This window comes from Bufo bufo, chromosome 1, assembly GCF_905171765.1.
Source record: "Bufo bufo chromosome 1, aBufBuf1.1, whole genome shotgun sequence".
Lineage (NCBI taxonomy): Eukaryota > Metazoa > Chordata > Amphibia > Anura > Bufonidae > Bufo > Bufo bufo.
The window spans coordinates 181771139-181791731 of record NC_053389.1 but is presented as its reverse complement, the minus strand read 5'-3'; the positions used below and the strand labels follow the sequence as shown (position 1 = coordinate 181791731).

Sequence of the window (20593 nt, the reverse complement as noted above, 5' to 3'; positions counted from 1 at the left end):
CCTGGACTTCAGTCACTAATGCCATTGTTAGAACACTACAGACTGTCTATTCCCACCCTCCACTGGCTGATAACAGAAGGACAGACTGTAGACGCTGCAGGGACTCAGGACCCCCCACCTCACGCCAGACCACGATACACGTCCAGTCTCATTACACACTGCCCATCAATGCGCACGCCAGAGCCAGACGCCGGGACAGGGGCGGGGCTACGGGACGTCAATCAACACACTACAGCGTCTGATTGGTGGCCGCGGCTAACAGGAAGTGGCCTGTAACGTCAGCGTGTGATTGGGCGCGTCCATGCATTCGGGGCTGTGGGCACTTCCGGATCCCTGGTGTCAGCGCTGCGGGAGGAGAGGTGCAATGTTGCGGGATGGGAGTTCCTGAGACGTTCTGACCCGGGGGATAAGAGCTGGGAGAGGAAGTGAGTGAGCGGAGGACGAGAAGAGCAGGCAGACAGAGGCCCCCGGGACGTCAGCAGTCCGGTAAGAGCCGCCCTCTATGTGCTGGGAATACCCCCTCCTCCCCCATAGTCCCTGACCCAGTCACCTGACCATCAGCTGTTCCCCGGATCATCATCCTCAGGGACTGACCATGGAGAGGAGGGACTGCACTACCTGGCCTGCTGTTGTAGTACACAGGTCAGACCAGTGCTCATCCGGGACATGGTTCAGGGATTGGCCCTGCTACCATAGGGGAGCCAAGGGGAAGGTGCTCCCTCCCTACTATTGTGCTGAGGTATGTACTAGGTCAGGGACCAACCACCTTTGGCACTCCGGCTGTTGTAAAACTACAACTCCCAGCATGCTTCTTTCACTTCTGTGGGAGTTCAGCCAAGCAAGTGTGCATGATGGGAGATGTAGTTTTACAACACCTGGAGTGCCGGAGGTTGCTGACCCTTGGGCTAGATAACTGCTGGAAGTGCAATTCCTGAAAGGGATTCTCCCAGAATTAGAAGTGTTTTATTGGGGGGGACACACAATGGATCGTTGGATCCAATTGGCAGATCCAGTGGTATGGTTTAAGGCCTCCTGAGCCTACTTGTCCCTTCTGTGCCATGAGCTTAGTGCCAATTCAGCCCTAAACTGATCTGGTTGCTGAGACAGTTGGGTTGTCGGGTGGCTTCACGTGACCCATTGCTGAGTGTAAGCTGCCCGGCAGAGGTTACATCATACCTTCTTTAGCTGGGACATAAATCGGATTTTCTAGGTGTACATTTAGGCAGAGAACCCAGGTCCATAGGTCACAAGTCCAGGGTGGATTAATGGCCGTTGCTCCGGCATGTGTTTAATTTTGCTTCTGTTCTTCTCCTCATCCTCCAGGCAGAATCTGTGCAAGTGAAATGACTGAGTATAAGCTTGTCGTGGTCGGTGCTGGAGGCGTGGGCAAGAGCGCTCTGACCATCCAACTCATCCAGAACCACTTTGTTGATGAGTACGATCCCACTATTGAGGTATGCAGGGTGTCACATGGCCGTCGCTCCAAGGGCAGTTCAGTACTGCTGCTATCCTTGTCACAGTGCCTTCTTCATTTCTCAGCCCTGTGTTGTTGTACATAGTTGTCACCCCTTTGGCTGTTTTCAGTATTTCTCACATTTTTTGACCACTGTGGTCAGGTAAGTATGGACAAGTTGGATTTTTGCCACACACCTGCCTCTCATGAAGACACCCCTCTCTGGTGGAATTCACATGGGCAATATGTGGTCAGTCATGGCTTCCTGTGGCGACGACTGTTGATCACAGGGGGTTGGGACAGCCATACACGTGTCAGCTGATCACTGGGAGGGTTTCCATTCACAAAGTTTTCTCCATGAGACATTCCCTTTTATATGCAGATTCAGCTGAGCAGTTATGCACATTAGTGTGTGTTGAGTGGGGGGGTCTGTAAGTGGTGGTTATAGACGTTGAGTGTCACGTATAGACCACGTCACTTCTGTTGCATTTGAATATGATGCCTGTGGCTTAAACTGAGCATCATTTATCTCCATGCGCATGTATTTTCCAGTCAGCCAAGCATATGTGGTTTCAGAAGGGGCATAAGAGGCTGCCAGATGCCTCACGACGCATGTTGAGAGGGAACGGTAGGATCAGTTTGGATACAGATAGTGCCATGTTCACGTTGCGTTTTATAAGCTCCCTCTGTATATATTAACCAGAGACTGTGTCAGAGGCCCAGTAGTAGCATCTGTCACTCATAGGCTTAAAGGGGTTATCCGGGAGTTTAAAAATGTCCCCCAATATGCCCGGCCCCTCACTTTGAATATACTTAACCCACTCCCTGCGCCGCGGATGAAATAATCCGGGGGGGGGGGGGGGGCGATGGCAGACGGGGACGAGCCTCCCTAGCGTCACCTGTGATGCAAGCGATTCTCGCCCCTGTCCCCGCCTGCCATTGGCTGCCCCCCTCCCTCCAGACCCCAGATGTTTTCATCCGTGCACGGTGAGAAGCTGTAGCGGCAGTGCGGGGAGCAGGGCAAGTATATTCAATGTGGGGGGCCCGGCTTATTGGGGGACATTTTATACTCTCGGATAACCCCTTTAATCACAGGCATGTATCAGATAGAGCATTCACTAGCTTTTCATGATGTATCCTTTAAAGAGCACCCGTCATTGAGGTTAACAGTCCCTAGAGCTAGGGCCACACAGCGACTTTTTGTAATGCGACTCATTGATTTTTACTATTAAACCACAGCTGCAGTCCAAATGAATGCACTCAGTTGAATGCAATCTTGTGGACTGCAGCTGTAATGCAATAGTTAAAATCAAAAGGTTACAGTGTAGCCCAGGCCTACAGGTTATATTGGCATCATTTTAATGGATATGTCATGATAAGCTCATGGTGCCATTGATTCACCTGTCCATAGGCTACCGTGTTAAAGGGGTTGTGTCACTTCAGTAAATAGCATTTATCATATAGAGAACGTTAATACAAGGCACTTACTAATGTATTGTGACTGTCCATATTGCCTCCTTTGCTGGCTGGATTTATTTTTCTATCTCATTATACACTGCTCTTCTTCAAGAATTACGACCACCACTACAGCTCAGAGAGGTCGGTGCTATGTACTATCGCGTGTAAGCGCGACCACCATTGCTGGTAACTAGGGATGAGCAAATCTAGCTTCAGATCCAAAATTTGAAGGCGATTCGCTCCAAACCTCCTTTTAATGCTGTACAGAGATCTGTCTCCATACAGCATTAAAGGGGTTCTGCAAATCTTTTAAACTGATCTATCCTCTGGAAAGATCATCAGTATCGGGGACCGCCGATCAGCTGTTTGAGAAGGCAGCGGCGCTGGCAGTAGCCCCGTGGTCTTGGTGCGGCTAAGCTCCATTCAGGTGAACAGAGCTTAGCCCCACCTAGGCCAGTGATACTGGTCGTGACATCACTGGGCCTGAGGGAAACCGAGAGAAGGCAGTAGCGCCGTGGCCTGGGCGCGGCTAAGCTTCATTCAGGTGAACAGAGCTTAGCCCCGCCTAGGCCAGTGATACTAGTCGTGACGTCACTGGGCCTGAGGGAAACCGAGAGAAGGCAGCAGCGGTCCCGGGTGTCGGACCCCCGCCGATCAGATGCTGATGATCTATCCAGAGGAGAGTTCATCAGTTTAAAAGAACTGCAGAACCCCTTTAAAATGTATGGGCTCCGGCGAGGGAAATTCGTTTCGCAAGACTTTGGTGAATAACGTTGGGGTTTAATTTTTCAACTTTAAATCCCTTTAAAGCTTGGTACCGAAAGCCGACTTTGGATTCCTGATTTTAAAATGGTTTTCAATTTTAAAAATCTAATGCCAAAGTTGTAACTCATTTCAACTCGCCAGAGCCCATACATTTGAATACTGTAAGGAGACGAATCTCTGTGCCGCATTCAAACGAGGTATTGAGCGAAGCGACTTTGGATCTAGGATCTGAACCTTGCTTCACTCGTCAGTACTGGTAACCCCTGGATATGAGCAGTGTATAATATGATGGAAAAAATAAATCAAGCAGCAAAGGAAGCAGTATGGATAATAATATATTAGTAAATGGCTTGTTTTAACTTTATCTGCATAATAAATTCAGTTTGCTGATGTAAGACAACCCCTTTGGAATGATGTAGAATACTACACTTTTTTTTGCAATATAGTAATATACTAGCATATGCCAGCCAGGCGGAACCCAAATAGATGCACCTTTGGCCTCCATTTGAGTAATGACCCCCTATCCTATAGTCACATTTGGCATGTACATCAAGAGCTCTCCGAGCATGTATGCTAAATGTAGGGAGGAAACTCAGTGTAAACCCAACCTAAGATTGTGCTTTGTGTTCGGCTGTGTCTGGCAGACCCACACACTTTTGAATGGGAACATCAGGGCAAGTGGTTGACCACCAATCCATTCGAAGAGCTACCTTGGTGGCTGGATGACCATGGTCCCCTGTTCTGGTGATCAGTGGTGGGATCCAATTACCTATCCAGTGAGTGCTTTTGTCCGGAATGCACCTTTTAATGGAGGAGTCCAGTCAAAGTCAGTCTCTGATGTGTAGGTCATAGGTTCTGTACATGTCACATCATATTGGTGATCACCACTGAATGCTAGAATGAATGGTTGCCTTCACCCTCAGACCACTTTTTTTGGGTGAGTGGGGGAGCTGCACCATGTTACCGCTGTTCAGGTTCATCTGTGACCTATAAGAAATGTGGATGACGTGCCCATAAATGACATATCATAGTGCATTGTGTTGCTCTCTCTGCTATTACAGGATTCGTACAGAAAGCAGGTTGTCATAGATGGTGAAACATGTCTCTTGGACATTCTCGACACTGCAGGTCAAGAGGAGTATAGTGCCATGAGGGATCAGTACATGCGAACTGGAGAAGGATTTCTTTGTGTCTTTGCTATTAATAATACAAAATCCTTTGAGGATGTCCACCATTACAGGTTAGAGCCAGTGTCTTAACATGGTTAGATGGTATTCTTTGTTTCTTATATGGAGCCAAGCTGCAATACCAGACACAGTCTGTGGACCAGAGTGGCGCTGTGTGAGAAGCAGACCTTTTTGTGTCATCTTAGACCGCCCCTGTCACCTCTCCTGACATGTCTTTTAGTAACTATTAGCATTCCCCATGTAATAACAGTTCTGTCGCATGACTTATTTGTGCCATTTATGAATGAATTGCCAGCTGTCTGCAATGATGGTCCATCTGGGTGTTACCAGTTGGGCTTGTTGTCCCTGCACTGGCAGCACGGATTGGATAGTGGCAGGCTGTGCAGGGACATACCCTCAATTGGTAACATCTAGTTGGAGTTTTATTGCAGACTGCAGGCAATTCAATCATAAACTTATTTTAGGAATAATAGAGGTATAGCACAACGTAGAGCCATAGGAATAGATGCCCCAAAATTGTTATTACAATTTGAATGCACAATTCGCTCCCAGTATGTCGGCTTTATGGACCCCATTGACTGTATTGAGTTTACAGAGGATGTAGAGTGGTATTGTGTTTGAAGAGGTAACAAATGATCACTTATCCACAGGATAGGTGAAAACTGCTAGTTTTGGTGGGGTCCCACGGCTGAGACTCCCACCGATCACCAGAGTCCCATGACCCTGGTTTGAATAAAGTGGCATTCCATTCAAAGTCTATGGCACTGACAAAGGTAGCAGAGCACCGTACTTTGTCTGTCAGTCCCATAGACTTTGAATGGAGCAGTAGTGGGCATGCTTGACCTCCTCTATATTCAAATAGGGCACATGGGATCCCTATCCTGGCACTTGGAGGTCCCAACAGTTAGACCCCCTACCCATCTAGCAGTTATCACCTTTCTTGTGGATGGGGGATAATTTATTGTAACCTGAATACCCTTTTAACTGCAGTCAGTTATTTATTTTCTAGTTCTAAGTGGAGTAAGGCTTTAAAGAGGACCTGTCAGGTCGCCATGTCATTTTTAGTTTTCATAATTACCTTAGGCCTAGAAGCATGTAGTCCCCGATGCTTCTTTCCTGGATTCCTCTGGTTCCCCTGTGCTTGGGAGCTACATGTCCTCCACCTGACATCATCGCTCCGAAGTGCAGACGCACCAGAGGAAAGAAGCGTCGGGGACTACATGCTTCTAGGCTTAAGGTAATTCTGAAAACTAAAAATGACATAGCGACATGACGGGTTCCCTGTGATGTATGAGCTGCCGGCAGGAGGAGCTGAGCAGATTGATGTATAGTTTTATAGGAAAAGATTCAGTAAAACTTGTAATTTTATACATTTTAAATTCCTCCCCATTCTGGGCTTTGAAGTCAAGGAGGTGGTCCTATGAGTGATTGACAGCTATCTCTGTATAGTCATAGAGGGAAGGCTGTCAATCATTGATAGGACCGCCTCCTGAACTTCAAAGCCCAGAATGAGCAGGAATGTAAATGAATAAATTATAAGTTATACTGAATCTTTTCCCATAAAACTATATCGGTCTGCCCAGCTCTTCCTGCTCTATAACCTGCTGCCTGCAGATTACATTGCATTTTCATGGTGACAGGTTCCCTTTAAATTAGAAAAGACATATGTTAGCACAGCAATGTGCTGGCATTTTCTCTGCAAATCAAAGCACGAAAACTGTGAAAAACACATTTTGGACCCAGCCTTACACTCAAACTTTTGATGTACACTAAAATGTACAAAGCCAAAGCTGCACTTAATTAATTAAAGGGACAACTTCATCAGAATTTTTTTTTTTTTTTTTTTTTTTTTTTTTTTTTACACTCAATATTCATATAATTTTGCCTGTTTTTTCTAGAGTATACCATTGAAAATCAAATACAAAATATTGGCCTTCTGTAGCAGAAAATACAAATAAGGCTACTTTCACACTGGCGTTTCAGGGTCTGCCTGTGAGATCTGTTTCAAGGCTCTCACAAGCGGCCCCAAACGGATCAGTTTAGCCCCAATGCATTCTGAATGGATGCGGATCCATTCAGAATGCATCAGTTTGGCTCCGTTCCGCCTCCATTCCGCTCTGGAGGCGGACACCAAAACGCTGCTTGCAGCGTTTTGGTGTCCGCCTGGCGGTACGGAGCCAAACGGATCCGCCCTGACTTACAATGTAAGTCAATGGGGAAGGATCCGTTTACATTGACATAATATTGGTGCAATTGTAAACGGATCCGTCCCCCATTGACTTTCAATGTAAAGCCAGGAGTCCCTATTAACCACCTCAGCCCCTATAGCTTAAACACCCTTAAAGACGAGGCCACTTTTTACACTTCTGACCTACCCTACTTTCACCGTTTATTGCTCGGTCATGCAACTTACCACCCAAATGAATTTTACCTCCTTTTCTTCTCACTAATAGAGCTTTCATTTGGTGGTATTTCATTGCTGCTGGCATTTTTACTTTTTTTGTTATTAATCGAAATTTAACGATTTTTTTGCAAAAAAATGAAATTTTTTCACTTTCACTTGTAAAATTTTGCAAAAAAAACGACATCCATATATAAATTTTGCTCTAAATTTATTGTTCTACATGTCTTTGATAAAAAAAAATGTTTGGGTAAAAAAAAAATGGTTTGGGTAAAAGTTATAGCGTTTACAAACTATGGTACAAAAATGTGAATTTCCGCTTTTTGAAGCAGCTCTGACTTTCTGAGCACCTGTCATGTTTCCTGAGGTCCTACAATGCCCAGACAGTACAAAAGCCCCACAAATATTTTTTGTCACAAGTTAGTGGAAAATGATGATTTTTTTTTTTTTTTATTCCACTAACTTGTGACAAAAAATAAAAACTTCTATGAACTCACTATGCCCATCAGCGAATACCTTGGGGTGTCTTCTTTCCAAAATGGGGTCACTTGTGGGGTAGTTATACTGCCCTGGCATTCTAGGGGCCCAAATGTGTGGTAAGTAGTTTGAAATCAAAATGTGTAAAAAATGACCGGTGAAATCCGAAAGGTGCTCTTTGGAATGTGGGCCCCTTTGCCCACCTAGGCTGCAAGTTAGCGGAAATTGATTTTATTAATTTTTTTCTCACAAAGTCTCCCTTTCCGCTAACTTGGGACAAAAATTTCAATCTTTCATGGACTCAATATGCCCCTCACGGAATACCTGGGGGTGTCTTCTTTCCGAAATGGGGTCACATGTGGGGTATTTATACTGCCCTGGCATTCTAGGGGCCCTAAAGCGTGAGAAGAAGTCTGAAATATAAATGTCTAAAAAATTTTACGCATTTGGATTCCGTGAGGGGTATGGTGAGTTCATGTGAGATTTTATTTTTTGACACAAGTTAGTGGAATATGAGACTTTGTAAGAAATAAAAAAAAATTGGGCCAAAAAAATGTCTGAATGGAGCCTTACAGAGGGGTGATCAATGACAGGGGGGTGATCAGGGAGTCTATATGGGGTGATCACCCCCCTGTCATTGATCACCCCCCTATAAGGCTCCATTCAGATGTCAGTATGTGTTTTGCGGATCCGATCCATGTATCCGTGGATCCGTAAAAATCATACGGACATCTGAATGCAGCCTGACAGGGGAGGTGATCAATGACAGGGGAGGTGATCAATGACAGGGGAGGTGATCAATGACAGGGGAGGTGATCAATGACAGGGGAGGTGATCAATGACAGGGGGGGTGATCAATGACAGGGGGGTGATCAGGGAGTCTATATGGGGTGATCACCACAGTCATTGATCACGCCCCTGTAAGGCTCCATTCAGACGTCCGTATGCGTTTTGCGGATCCGATCCATCTATCAGTGGATCCGTAAAAATCATGCGGACGTCTGAATGGAGCTTTACAGGGGGGTGATCAATGACGGGGGTAAGCAATGACAGGGGGGTGTTTAGGGAGTCTATATGGGGTGATCAGGGGTTAATAAGTGACAGGGGGGGGTGTAGTGTGGTGCTTGGTGCTACATATTGCTGAGCTATCTGTGTCCTCTGGTGGTCGATCCAAACAAAAGGGACCACCAGAGGACCAGGTAGCAGGTATATTAGACGCTGTTATCAAAACAGCGTCTAATATACCTGTTAGGGGTTAAAAAAATCACATCTCCAGCCTGCCAGCGAACGATCGCCGCTGGCAGGCTGGAGATCCACTCGCTTACCTTCTGATCCTGTGAACACGCGCGCCTGTGTGCGCGCGTTCACAGGAGATCTCGCGTCTCGCGAGAGGACGCACCGGCGCGTCCACCCAGAAGAGCAGGGCCGCCGCCAAGACGTAATCCTGCGTACGGCAGTCCTGAGGAGGTTAATATACCATCGGATCTGAGTTTTCTCCAATCCGATGGTATATTTTAACTTGAAGCGTCCCCATCACCATGGGAACGCCTCTATGTTAGAATATACCATCGGATTTGAGTTAGATCATGAAAACCCAGATCCGACAGTATATTCTAACACAGAGGCGTTCCCATAGTGACGGGGACGCTTCAAGTTAGAATATACTAAGAACTGTGTACATAACTGCCCCCTGCTGCCTGGCAGTACCCGATCTCTTACCGCACCTGAGGGGTTAATTGTGCGGATCTCAGACCCCCCTCCCTCCCCAGTATTAAAAGCATTGGTGGCAGTGGCCACAGGCTAACAACCCCCCCCCCCCTCCCATCATTGGTGGCAGCGGAGCGGCATTTCCGATCGGAGTCCCAGTTTAATCGCTGGGGATCCGATCGGTTACCATTGCAGCCAGGACACTACTGCAGTCCTGGCTGCCATGGTTACCTAGCTTATACTTACATGCGCTGTCTGTGGCCGGCCGGCACTTCTCCTACTGGTAAGTGACAGGTCTGTGCGATGCCCCTGCTGCCTGACAGCACCCGATCAGTGCGGCACCTGACGGGTTAATTGTGCGGATCACAGCCCCCTGTAAGAGATCGGGTGCTGCCAGGTAGCAGGGGGCAGTTATGTACACAGTTCTTAGTATATTCTAACTTGAAGCGTCCCCATCACTATGGGAACGCCTATGTGTTAGAATATACTGTCGGATCTGAGTTTTCACGATCGTGAAAACTCAGATCTGAAAAAGGTGTTATGCAGACTGATCCGCACTGAACGGATACCATCGTTTGCATTTATAGGTGCGGATCCGTCTGTGCAGATACCAGACGGATCCGCACCTAGCGCAGGTGTGAAAGTAGCCTAAGACCTCCTGTATAGATCTGGAAACTATTATTAGTTTGCTACTGTTGTGAGGGAAAATGTTATCTGAAGGGTAATCCTCCGTTATTAAAGGGGTTGTCTGGCTTCTGTGCTGAACCAAAATACAGTCCTGATAAAAAGTTTAAGACCACTTGAAAAATGGCAAAAAATCAAATTTTGCATGGCTGGATCTTAACAAGGTTCCAAGTAGAGCTTCAACATGCAACAAGAAGAAATGGGAGTGAGACAAAACATTTTTTTGAGCATTCAATTTAATGAAAACAACGAATAAACTGAAACAGGCTGTTTTTCAGCTGATCAAAAGTTTAGGACTTCACCTCCAAAAAAAAACTAAACCTTCCCCCCCCCCCCCCCCCCAAAACAGAAATCCAACTTCCAAACATAAACTAATGAGTAGCTCCGCCGTTATTGTTTATCACTTCCAAAATTTGTTTCGACATGCTTGATGCAAGCGTTTCCATGAGGTAAGTGGGAACATTTCTCCAAGTGGTGAAGACGGCCGCACGAAGGTCATCTACTGTCTGGAACTGTTGTCCATTTTTGTAAACTTCCCTTGCCATCCATCCCCAAAGGTTCTCAATTGGATTTAGATTAGGGGAACACGCAGGATGGGCCAAAAGAGTGATGTTATTCTCCTGGAAGAAGTCCCTTGTCCTGCGGGCATTGTGTACCGTAGCGTTGTCCTGTTGAAAAACCCAGTCGTTACCACACAGACGAGGGACCCTCAGTCATGAGGAATGCTCTCTGCAACATCTGGACATAGCCAGCAGCCGTTTGACGCCCCTGCACTTCCTGAAGCTCCATTGTTCCACTGAAGGAAAAAGCACCCCAGACCATTATGGCCCCCCCTTCACTGTGGCACGTAGAAAACATCTCAGGTGGGATCTGCTTGTCATGCCAGTAACGTTGGACACCATCAGGACCATCAAGGTTACATTTTGAATGTCCCATGTTTGGTGCTCTCTTGCAAAGTCCAAACGAGCAGTTGTGTGGCGTTCAAGGAGATGAGGTCTTTGAAGACGTTTTTTTGTTTTTGAAGCCCTTCAGTCTCAGATGCCGTCTGATGGTTATGGGGCTGCAGTCAGCACTAGTTAAGGGCCTTAATTTGGGTCGAGGATCGCCCAGTGTCTTGACGGACAGCCAATTGGATCCTCCGGCTCAGTGCGGATGAATTTTTTTTTGGGTCTTCCACTTGACTTTTTTGTTCCATAACCCTCAGGATAATTTAAGAAATTGCAAATGACTGTCTTACTGCGTCCCACCTCAGCAGCGATGGCGCGCTGTGAGAGACCCTGCTTATGCAGTTAAACAACCCGACCACGTTCAAAAAGGGAGAGGTTTTTTTTGCCTTTGCCATCACAATGTGTGACTACCTGACAGAAAATGACAATGAATACACATCTTTGCACAGATTTGGCCTTTTAAAGGCATGTGGTCCTAAAATTAGGATCAGCTGAAAAACAGCCTGTTTCAGTTTAATCGTTATTTTCAATTAATTGAATGCTCAAAAAATGTTTTGTCTCACTCTTATTTCTTCTTGTTGCATGTTGAAGCTCTACTTGGAACCTTGTTAAGATCCAACAATGTAAAATATGATCTTAAAGGGCTTCTGTCACTCCACTAAACTCATTTTTTATTTTTTTTTTGTCTCCTTAAAATCCTTATGCTGCGATTTCTCAATATATAGGGCTATTACTCAGTTTGGTTCAGTAGTTCTATAAAAAAAAAAAAACTGACTTTTATAATATGCAAATTACCTCTCTAGCAGCAGGTAGGGCGGCTACCTGGTGCTAGCAGCCGCATCCTCCATTCATAATGACGCCCCCTCCTCATGTTGATTGACAGGGCCAGCGGACGCGCTCGTTCTCTGCTGGCCCTGTCTGCGTTATAAATCTCGCGCCGGTCTTCAGTTGGCGCAGGCGCACTGAGTGGAGGGCGCTCGCTTGGCCGCTCCATTCTCAGTGCGCCTGCGCCGGGTGTACATGTGACGTCATCGGCACAGGCGCACTGAGGATGGAGCGGCCGAGCGAGCGTTCTCCCCTCAGTGCACCTGCGCCGACTCAAGACAGGTACGGCGCCGATGCCAGATTTTGAATGCAGACATGGCCAGCAGAGAACGAGCGCGTCCGCTGGTCCTGTCAATCAACATGAGGGGGCGGCATTATGAATGGAGGATGCGGCTGCTAGCAGCAGGTAGCCGCCCTACCTGCTGCTAGAGAGGTAATTTGCATATTATAAAAGTCAGTTTTTTTTGTTATAGAACTACTGAACCAAACTGAGTAATAGCCCTATATATTGAGAAATCGCAGCATAAGGATTTTAAGGTGACAAAAAAAAAAAAAGTTTAGTGGAGTGACAGAAGCCCTTTAAACTTTTGATCAGGACTGTATAAGCTTTCCTTCACTCCTTTACCATGGAGGAGAGTGGAGCATCAGAGCATCTCCGTGCTCCAATGCTCCCCTTCCATTGCGCTTTATCACACAGGACAAAGTCTGTTTGTTGTGATACCCACCTCTAAAATGCCCATTTGTGCCGGTGATGTCACTGGGCTCCCTACTAGGTGGAAGTCTCTCCATAGCATACTGATGTGAAGCCCAGTACATCACTGGCTCACAACAAACAAGGGGAGCATCGGAGCAAGGAGATGCTCCACTCCTACATGGTAAAGATGTGAAGGGGAGCTTATATCCGGGTTTAGCCATGAACGTGGACAACCCCTTTTAATAGTAGATGTAGAATTGGGATGACTGTTCTATTGTTCTCTTGTTGGGCCTACATAAGATGCCCACAGAAGAGCATTGCATTGATTAGTGTAATATGTGATGCTCTAATCACTACAGGGGGTTCTATCTGGTTCCAGTGAATGGTCTGACTGATATAAAGTCAAGTGAGATTGTCTGCCATGCTAAATGTCCGGACATAAGAGGAAGTTAAAGAGCCATGACAAGAAGTAGAATACATGGAGTGACTACATAATTTATATCCAGAAAACCATTCACCCATTATTTTTTTTTGTGGGTTGGGGGGGGAAGATCACTTATGGGTTAAAGGGGTTTTCCAGGCTTTTCATATCGATGACCTATCCTCAGGATATGTCATCAATATCAGATTCTGACACCCGCCAATCAGCTGTGTAAAGAGAAGGCACGTGCTGTCTACATAGCAGCAGCAAGCAGGAAGAGAGACCGCTTCATACAGGTTATGGGCGGGGGTGCTGGGTGTCAGACACCGGCCGATCTGATATTGATGACCTATCCTGAGGGATAGGTCATCAATATTAAAACCTCGGAAAACCACTTTTATATCTGACAAACAATGTATTGTATCCCTTAATATAAAAAGGCAGAGAAAAGACCTTGCACTTTTTAAAACATGGACTTAGAGATGTGCCATGCCTCTGTTGGGGTTAGCTTCATGTAAAAGTCTTTGATGCAGCTCTTTCAGCCAAAGCCAGAAGTGCGTCCATCGGGAAGGAGATCAAAAGTCTTTCCTATAAATTTATCATTTCCTTCCCACCCATTTCAGGCTTTGGCTTAAAAACTGTCACAAAAGCTGCATGTGGCACCTCCTGGAAATCCTTGAAATACTCATGCAGGTAAGTAAGTGTAGTTTCTGTCCATTGGATGATGTGTATTCACAATTGACTAAATAATAAAGTTAATCCAGAGTTTGGTCTGGAATTACCTGTAATCTGACAATGGGGAGAAATGGCTCCAGTGCACAAATAATACAATGAACATTTTAATTTTCTTTCTCCAGAGAACAGATCAACAGGGTAAAAGATTCAGACGATGTCCCTATGGTATTAGTTGGTAACAAATGTGACCTTCCTTCACGGACAGTGGACACAAAGCAAGCACAGGATCTAGCGAAGAGTTATGGGATTCCGTTCATAGAAACCTCTGCCAAAACAAGACAGGTAAGCTTCCCGAGTGCTTCCTAATGGAATATCCTTCCCTCCTCCCGTCCACACTTTATATAACACGCCGCAATCTGTGTAGCTTTAATGCCTGATATTTGAAGGAGGCAAATTTTTCTTTTACTTTGGGTGCATATAAATTTCAAGCATGGCCAACCTTCTTTTCAGAAGATGACAGTCTGTCATTGGTCGGCTAAAACAATTGTCAACTATTAACCGCCTCCGGACCGCCTAACGCAGGTTCGCGTTCCGGAGGCGGCAGCTCCGGGCACAGTCACGCATATATGCGTCATCTCGCGAGACGCTAGATTTCCTGTGAACGCGCGGATCGGAAGGTAAGTGAGTGGATCTCCAGCCTGCCAGCGGCGATCGTTCGCAGGCAGGCTAGAGATGCGATTTTTTTTTTTTTTTTAACCCCTAACAGGTATATTAGACGCTGTTTTGATATTAGCGTTTAATATACCTGCTACCTGCTCCTCTGGTGGTCCCTTTTGCTTGGATCGACCACCAGAGGACACAGGCAGCTCAGTAATAAGTAGCACCACACCACACTACACCCCCCCGTCACTTATTAACCCCTGATCACCCCATATAGACTCCCTGATCACCCCCCTGTCATTGATCACCCCCCTGTAAGGCTCCATTCAGACGTCCGTATGTTTTTACGGATCCACGGATACATGGATCGAATCCGCAAAACACATACGGACATCTGAATGGAGCCTTACAGGGGGGTGATCAATGACAGGGGGGTGATCACCCCATATACACTCCATGATCACCCCCCTGTCATTGATCACCCCCCTGTAAGGCTCCATTCAGACGTCCGTATGTGTTTTGCGGATCCACGCATCCATGGATCGGATCCGCAAAACACATACGGACGTCTGAATGGAGCCTGACAGGGGGGTGATCACCCCATATAGACTCCCTGATCACCCCCCTGTCATTGATCACCCCCCTGTAAGGCTCCATTCAGACATTTTTTTGGCCCAAGTTAGCGGAAATTATTAATTTTTTATTTTTTTTCTTACAAAGTCTCATATTCCACTAACTTGTGTCAAAAAATTTAATCTCACATGAACTCACCATACCCCTCACAGAATCCAAATGCGTAAAAATTTTTGGACATTTATATTCCAGACTTCTTCTCGCGCTTTAGGGCCCCTAAAATGCCAGGGCAGTATAAATACCCCACATGTGACCCCATTTCGGAAAGAAGACACCCCAAGGTATTTCGTGAGGGGCATATTGAGTCCATGAAAGATTGAAATTTTTGTCCCAAGTTAGCGGAAAGGGAGACTTTGTGAGAGAAAAAAAAAAAAAAAAACAATTTCCGCTAACTTGTGCCAAAAAAAAAATAATTTCTATGAACTCGCCATGCCCCTCATTGAATACCTTGGGGTGTCTTCTTTCCAAAATGGGGTCACATGTGGGGTATTTATACTGCCCTGGCATTTTAGGGGCCCTAAAGCGTGAGAAGAAGTCTGGGATCCAAATGTCTAAAAATGCCCTCATAAAAGGAATTTGGGCCCCTTTGCGCATCTAGGCTGCAAAAAAGTGTCACACATGTGGTTTCGCCGTACTCAGGAGAAGTTGGGCAAAGTGTTTTGGTGTGTCATTTTACATATACCCATGCTGGGTGAGAGAAATATCTCGGTCAAATGCCAACTTTGTATAAAAAAATTGGAAAGGTTGTCTTTTGCCGACATATTTCTCACCCAGCATGGTTATATGTAAAATGACACCCCAAAACACATTGCCCAACTTCTCCTGAGTACGGCAATACCACATGTGTGACACTTTTTTGCAGCCTAGGTGGGCAAAGGGGCCCACATTCCAAAGGATTTCACAGGTCATTTTTTACACATTTTGATTTCAATATACTTCCCACACATTAGGGCCCCTAAATTGCCAGGGCAGTATAACTACCCCACAAATTACCCCATTTTGGAAAGAAGACACCCCAAGGTATTCCGTGAGGGGCATGGCGAGTTCCTAGAATTTTTTATTCTTTGTCACAAGTTAGTGGAATATGAGACTTTGTAAGGAAAAAAAAAAAAATCATCATATTCCGCTAACTTGTGACAAAAAATAAAAAGTTCTATGAACTCACTATTCCCATCAGCGAATACCTTAGGGTGTCTACTTTCCGAAATGGGGTCATTTGTGGGGTGTTTGTACTGTCTGGGCATTGTAGAACCTCAGGAAACATGACAGGTGCTCAGAAAGTCAGAGCTGCTTCAAAAAGCGGAAATTCACATTTTTGTACCATAGTTTGTAAACGCTATAACTTTTACCCAAACCATTTTTTTTTACCCAAACATTTTTTTTTATCAAAGACATGTAGAACAATAAATTTAGAGAAAAATTTATATATGGATGTCATTTGGGTGATAAGTTGCATGACCGAGCAATAAACGGTGAAAGTAGTGTAGTGCAGAAGTGTAAAAAGTGGCCTGGTCATTAAGGGTGTTTAAGCTAGGGGGGCGGAGGTGGTTAAAGTTCTCCAGCAAACAGTTGTTTTGATGAAAACATCACTTTTGCTTGCTTTTAGCATATATGCTGTTAGCGCTCTTGATGTACATGCCAAATATGACCATAGGGGTCATTAGTCAAATGGAGGCCGAAAGAACATCCATTTGGTCTCCGCCCTGACCAGCATATGCTAGTATATTGCAAAAAAAGAGAAAAGAACAGTGTAGTATTGTACACCATTCCAAAGGGGTTGTCCCTTTTAAGCAAATAGCATTTATCATGTAGAGAAAGTTAATACCAGGCACTGACTAATGTATTGCGATTGTCCATATTGCTTCCTTTGCTGGCTGGATTCATTTTTCCATCACATTATACACTGCGTGTTTCCATGGTTACGACCACTCTGCAATCCGTCAGCAATGGCCGTGCTTTCACACTATAGGAAAAAGCGCTGTCCTCTCTGGTGGCCAGGGCCATGGGAGCTCACATAGGCTGGTGCTTTTTCCTATAGTGTGCAAGCACGAGCACCACAGATGGATTACAGGGTGGTCTGTAACCATGGAAACGAGAAGTGTATAATGTGATGGAAAAATTAATCCATCGAGCAAAGGAAGCAATATGGACAATCACAATACATTAGTCAGTGCCTGGTATTAACTTTCTCTACATGATAAATGCCATTTGCTGAAGTGAGACAGCCCCTTTAAGCAAATGTTTAGATATAACATTTTAAAATATCTGAATTGTGTATTTATATATTATTGGAAAAAGTGCAGTTGTCACGATACTTTTTCTTGGTATTTCGATATTTGATACCAAGCAAAAAAAATATATATACAAAAGATACCCCCACACTAACCTCATGTTGCCAACTCAATATGATTACAGCAATACCAAACTTGTGTAGTTTTTATTTTGTTTTATTACTTAAAAATAAAAACCTTTTGAAAAGAAAAAATCTAATTTTCTATGCACCGCCATTTTCTGACTTTATTTTCAGTCTACAGAGCTGTATGAGGACTTGTTTTTTGCTGGACAGTCTGTAGTTTTTATTGGTACAATCTTTGGGGTACATACAACTTTTTGATCACTGCTATCTAACTTACCTCAAAGATGCTGCAATCGCTGTTGAATTCAACATCTGAGGGTTTCATTGACCGATTTTGGCGTGATCGCCGTTCCCCCAACATTGCGGATGGGTGTCTGCTGTAATATACATCCAGCACCCATCGCAGATAAAGTGGGCTCAATGCAGCAAACCTCTCCATACAAGTCCCTGCGCGTAATGTGTTAAAGGGTTAATGGAAGGCACATGGTGTTATTAATTTTAAACCTCAATGTGCCTCATATTAATAAGTAACACGATCATTAACCCCATGTTGCCCATTATGAGGCACATGATGGGGTCACTTGCTGTTAATGTTAGCCACATGAAGGTACTAAAGTAATAAGACCATGTGCCTCACATTAATACAGCCACACAGGATAGGCACGAACCATGGTGATGACCTTATCAAATGTCCTTTAACTTATCAGAATCCAGCACTGCGAGGACCCCGGTGAGTTTCTCTCCCTTGCCTTCCTATTCTCCCCTCTTCCTCCCCTGACATTCCCCCATCGTGCGGTTTAGTTTTTTCATTGGTGGCAGTGGCCGGGCGCATCCCATTGAGAGTTTCTCTCTCTCCTTCTGTGGCCGCTTATGAAAACACTGTGCACGCTCCATGTTCTCTGATGGGGACTGATACTAAGCTGTGCACTAGCGCAACTTGGTGTTGAAAAAATGCAGATCCGGATATCGTATAGAACCGGGTATCAAAGTATTGAAAAAAGTATCGAGACTTTGATACCTGGAGTAACCATAATTCGGCCACAGTTTACAGGTTTTGTCCCTACGGCGTTCCCTATGCAGCTTAATTCGTCGCATGGGATAAATATTTGTGTGTTTTATGTTTTTAGATTTTAATAGTACGGGCCCATGATTATTTTTTAGTTTATGTATTTATTCTAGGGTAACTTAATTCTAAGGTAATTTTCTGCAACAAAATCTAGTTTGGATTTTGCTGATGCAGATTTCCTATCCTGTGTGGCCACTTTCACATGGTCAGTATTTGTGAGCCAAAGCCAGACACAGAAATCTTTGCATTATCCATTTTCTCTGTAGGTTCCACTCCTGGTTTCGTCTTACAAAGCCCAAATACTGATGGTGTGAAAGCTTTTATAGGAAAGCGGCAACATTTGACTATCCTCAGGTTTATAAATGGTGATTTCTGTATGTAGTGTGATGAAAACTGTAGTATCGTGTGTACCATGCCAGGGTCATACTAGTATTGTACAAGGAAGCTACAGCGAGAGACAAATTGCTCTCCATTGTTTGGTAGCTTCAAGTGTTTATAGAAAGGGAAAGGATTTTGTAAGCAGAGGAGACGTTCCCATCCTGTTGGTGCCGTAATAAGGGACCTAATCTGGGGAAAATTCCTATCCATGATTAACTTGCTTTTCACTCTGCTTCTTTCCTGACACTAAGGGCGTTGAAGACGCGTTCTACACCCTCGTCCGTGAAATCCGCAAGCACAAAGAGAAGATCAACAATGGGAAAAAGAAGAAGTCCTCCAAAAGGAAGTGTATAATTCTTTAATTCAAGTGCCATCTTTCCTGAGGACCGCCAGTGAAGCCACAGCCTGTGTGCCAACTTGAACCAAGCAGATTGTGTGGACTTTAGTAATGCAGTGGAAGAGAACCAGTGCCATGAAATGCCAGATTCCCTTAATTTTGTTTTTATTGTAGGCAATGCATAAATCCAAATTTTTGGAGTGGGGTGTTCAGTCTTCAAAGATATACTCCTTTGGAGCCCCTTCTCGTGTATTCATTTGAGACAGGAACCTTAATATATGTGCAAACTTTTAATGGAAAGACTATTGCAGTGCCCACAGTACTTCTCCCCCAAGTAAGGATCTATGCCACCATATTTTTTATTTTCATTTTTGTAACCCTTTAGGGAGAAGCCAGTGGGTCAGATCTGCCTTTTGACAATTGTCTATGAATAAGCAGAACAGTATTTTAAAACTTCTCTAAAAGGAGGAAACCTAGGAACCTAATATCAAAGTGATGAAGCCTTGGTTGTGAACATAGTCTGAAAAGGGGGAAACATGCTAGAAAGAAATAAAGGACAAACATCTTTTAAAACTGAGGTGTGACTTGTTACTTTGGCTTTTACTTTAGTAATGTAAGAAGGCAGCGCTGATTATGATGACCACACTACACCTTCTAACTCGTTCACCTGTATTCTTTTAGACAGTCGAAGGGGATTCTGGCAAATTCCCAGCTGTCCACCTGTAATAAATGGTAAAGTCTAATATTCTGGATATTTTCTCCGATCCCATGTATACACTAGACCTCAGGGACACTGCTTCCATAGTGACACAAGGTCCAGTTCCTGCCACTAGATATTTCTCTGTGAACTAAAGGTCATTAGGACCTCGTACTAGGACTAGTGCAGAATATTTCTGAGGTGTCTCTCTCCTGGACGATCACCTTAACCCTAGGGTAATCCTGTGTAGCCATGTACTGCCTGTGTGGTAGAAATGCCAACCATGTAATACAGGTTCACCAGTGCCACTCTTGTTGTTTTTTGAGGGGTTAAGAGTGGGAGGTGGTCCCATCTGTGATAGCTTATGCCTGAGACAACAACCTTTTTGTTTTTTTTGTCTTCTAACAGGCTGGCACTTTAAAAAGGGACCAACTGAATCCTAGCCAACCTCTTTTTTGCAGCTGTCGAGAAAAACTTTGCTGCTTTTTTTCAAAAAATGCTCCAGATCTCTCGGGAAGTTGTGTGGTATTCATTCACTTCAGTGCTGGACACAACCTATTGATAGGTGTGATGCAGTTTTTGGAAGAAAACAACCTTTTTTGCTAATCCTTAACATGTGCTTTAAATGTCCATTTAATTTAGTTGTGAATTAAAGGGAATGTGTCATCAGAAAATGACCTATTGTTTAAATCACTTTTTTTTTGTTTAACATATTAAATAATTTTTGGTCGTTTTTTTGAATTTTCCATGTCAATTTCTATATTTAAAAAAA

General features: G+C 44.6%; 1 protein-coding gene across 2 annotated transcripts; it reads left to right on the top strand.

Annotated features, from left to right (window-relative positions):
- The first annotated feature begins 283 nt into the window (after nucleotides 1-283).
- On the top strand, nucleotides 284-19701 carry LOC121001799 (GTPase HRas-like). Of its 2 annotated transcripts, none has more exons than XM_040433016.1 (5): nucleotides 284-486; nucleotides 1324-1454; nucleotides 4738-4916; nucleotides 13877-14036; nucleotides 19039-19701. In XM_040433016.1, the coding sequence occupies exons 2-5, from the start codon at nucleotides 1344-1346 to the stop codon at nucleotides 19147-19149; spliced, it is 561 nt and encodes a 186-aa protein (XP_040288950.1). In that variant the 5' UTR covers nucleotides 284-486; nucleotides 1324-1343; the 3' UTR covers nucleotides 19150-19701. The 2 variants fall into 2 exon arrangements, with proteins under 2 accessions (XP_040288950.1, XP_040288956.1); XM_040433022.1 differs by lacking the exon at nucleotides 284-486 and adding an exon at nucleotides 587-739.
- Nucleotides 19702-20593: the final 892 nt, after the last annotated feature.

Bases quoted from the DNA above. Each gene is read 5' to 3' on its own strand.
- LOC121001799 (XM_040433016.1), top strand. From the start codon at position 1,344: ATGACTGAGTATAAGCTTGTCGTGGTCGGTGCTGGAGGCGTGGGCAAG. The intron at 1,455-4,737 runs GTATGCAGGGTG...CTGCTATTACAG, and splicing joins AGTACGATCCCACTATTGAG to GATTCGTACAGAAAGCAGGT. The intron at 14,037-19,038 runs GTAAGCTTCCCG...CCTGACACTAAG, and splicing joins CCTCTGCCAAAACAAGACAG to GGCGTTGAAGACGCGTTCTA.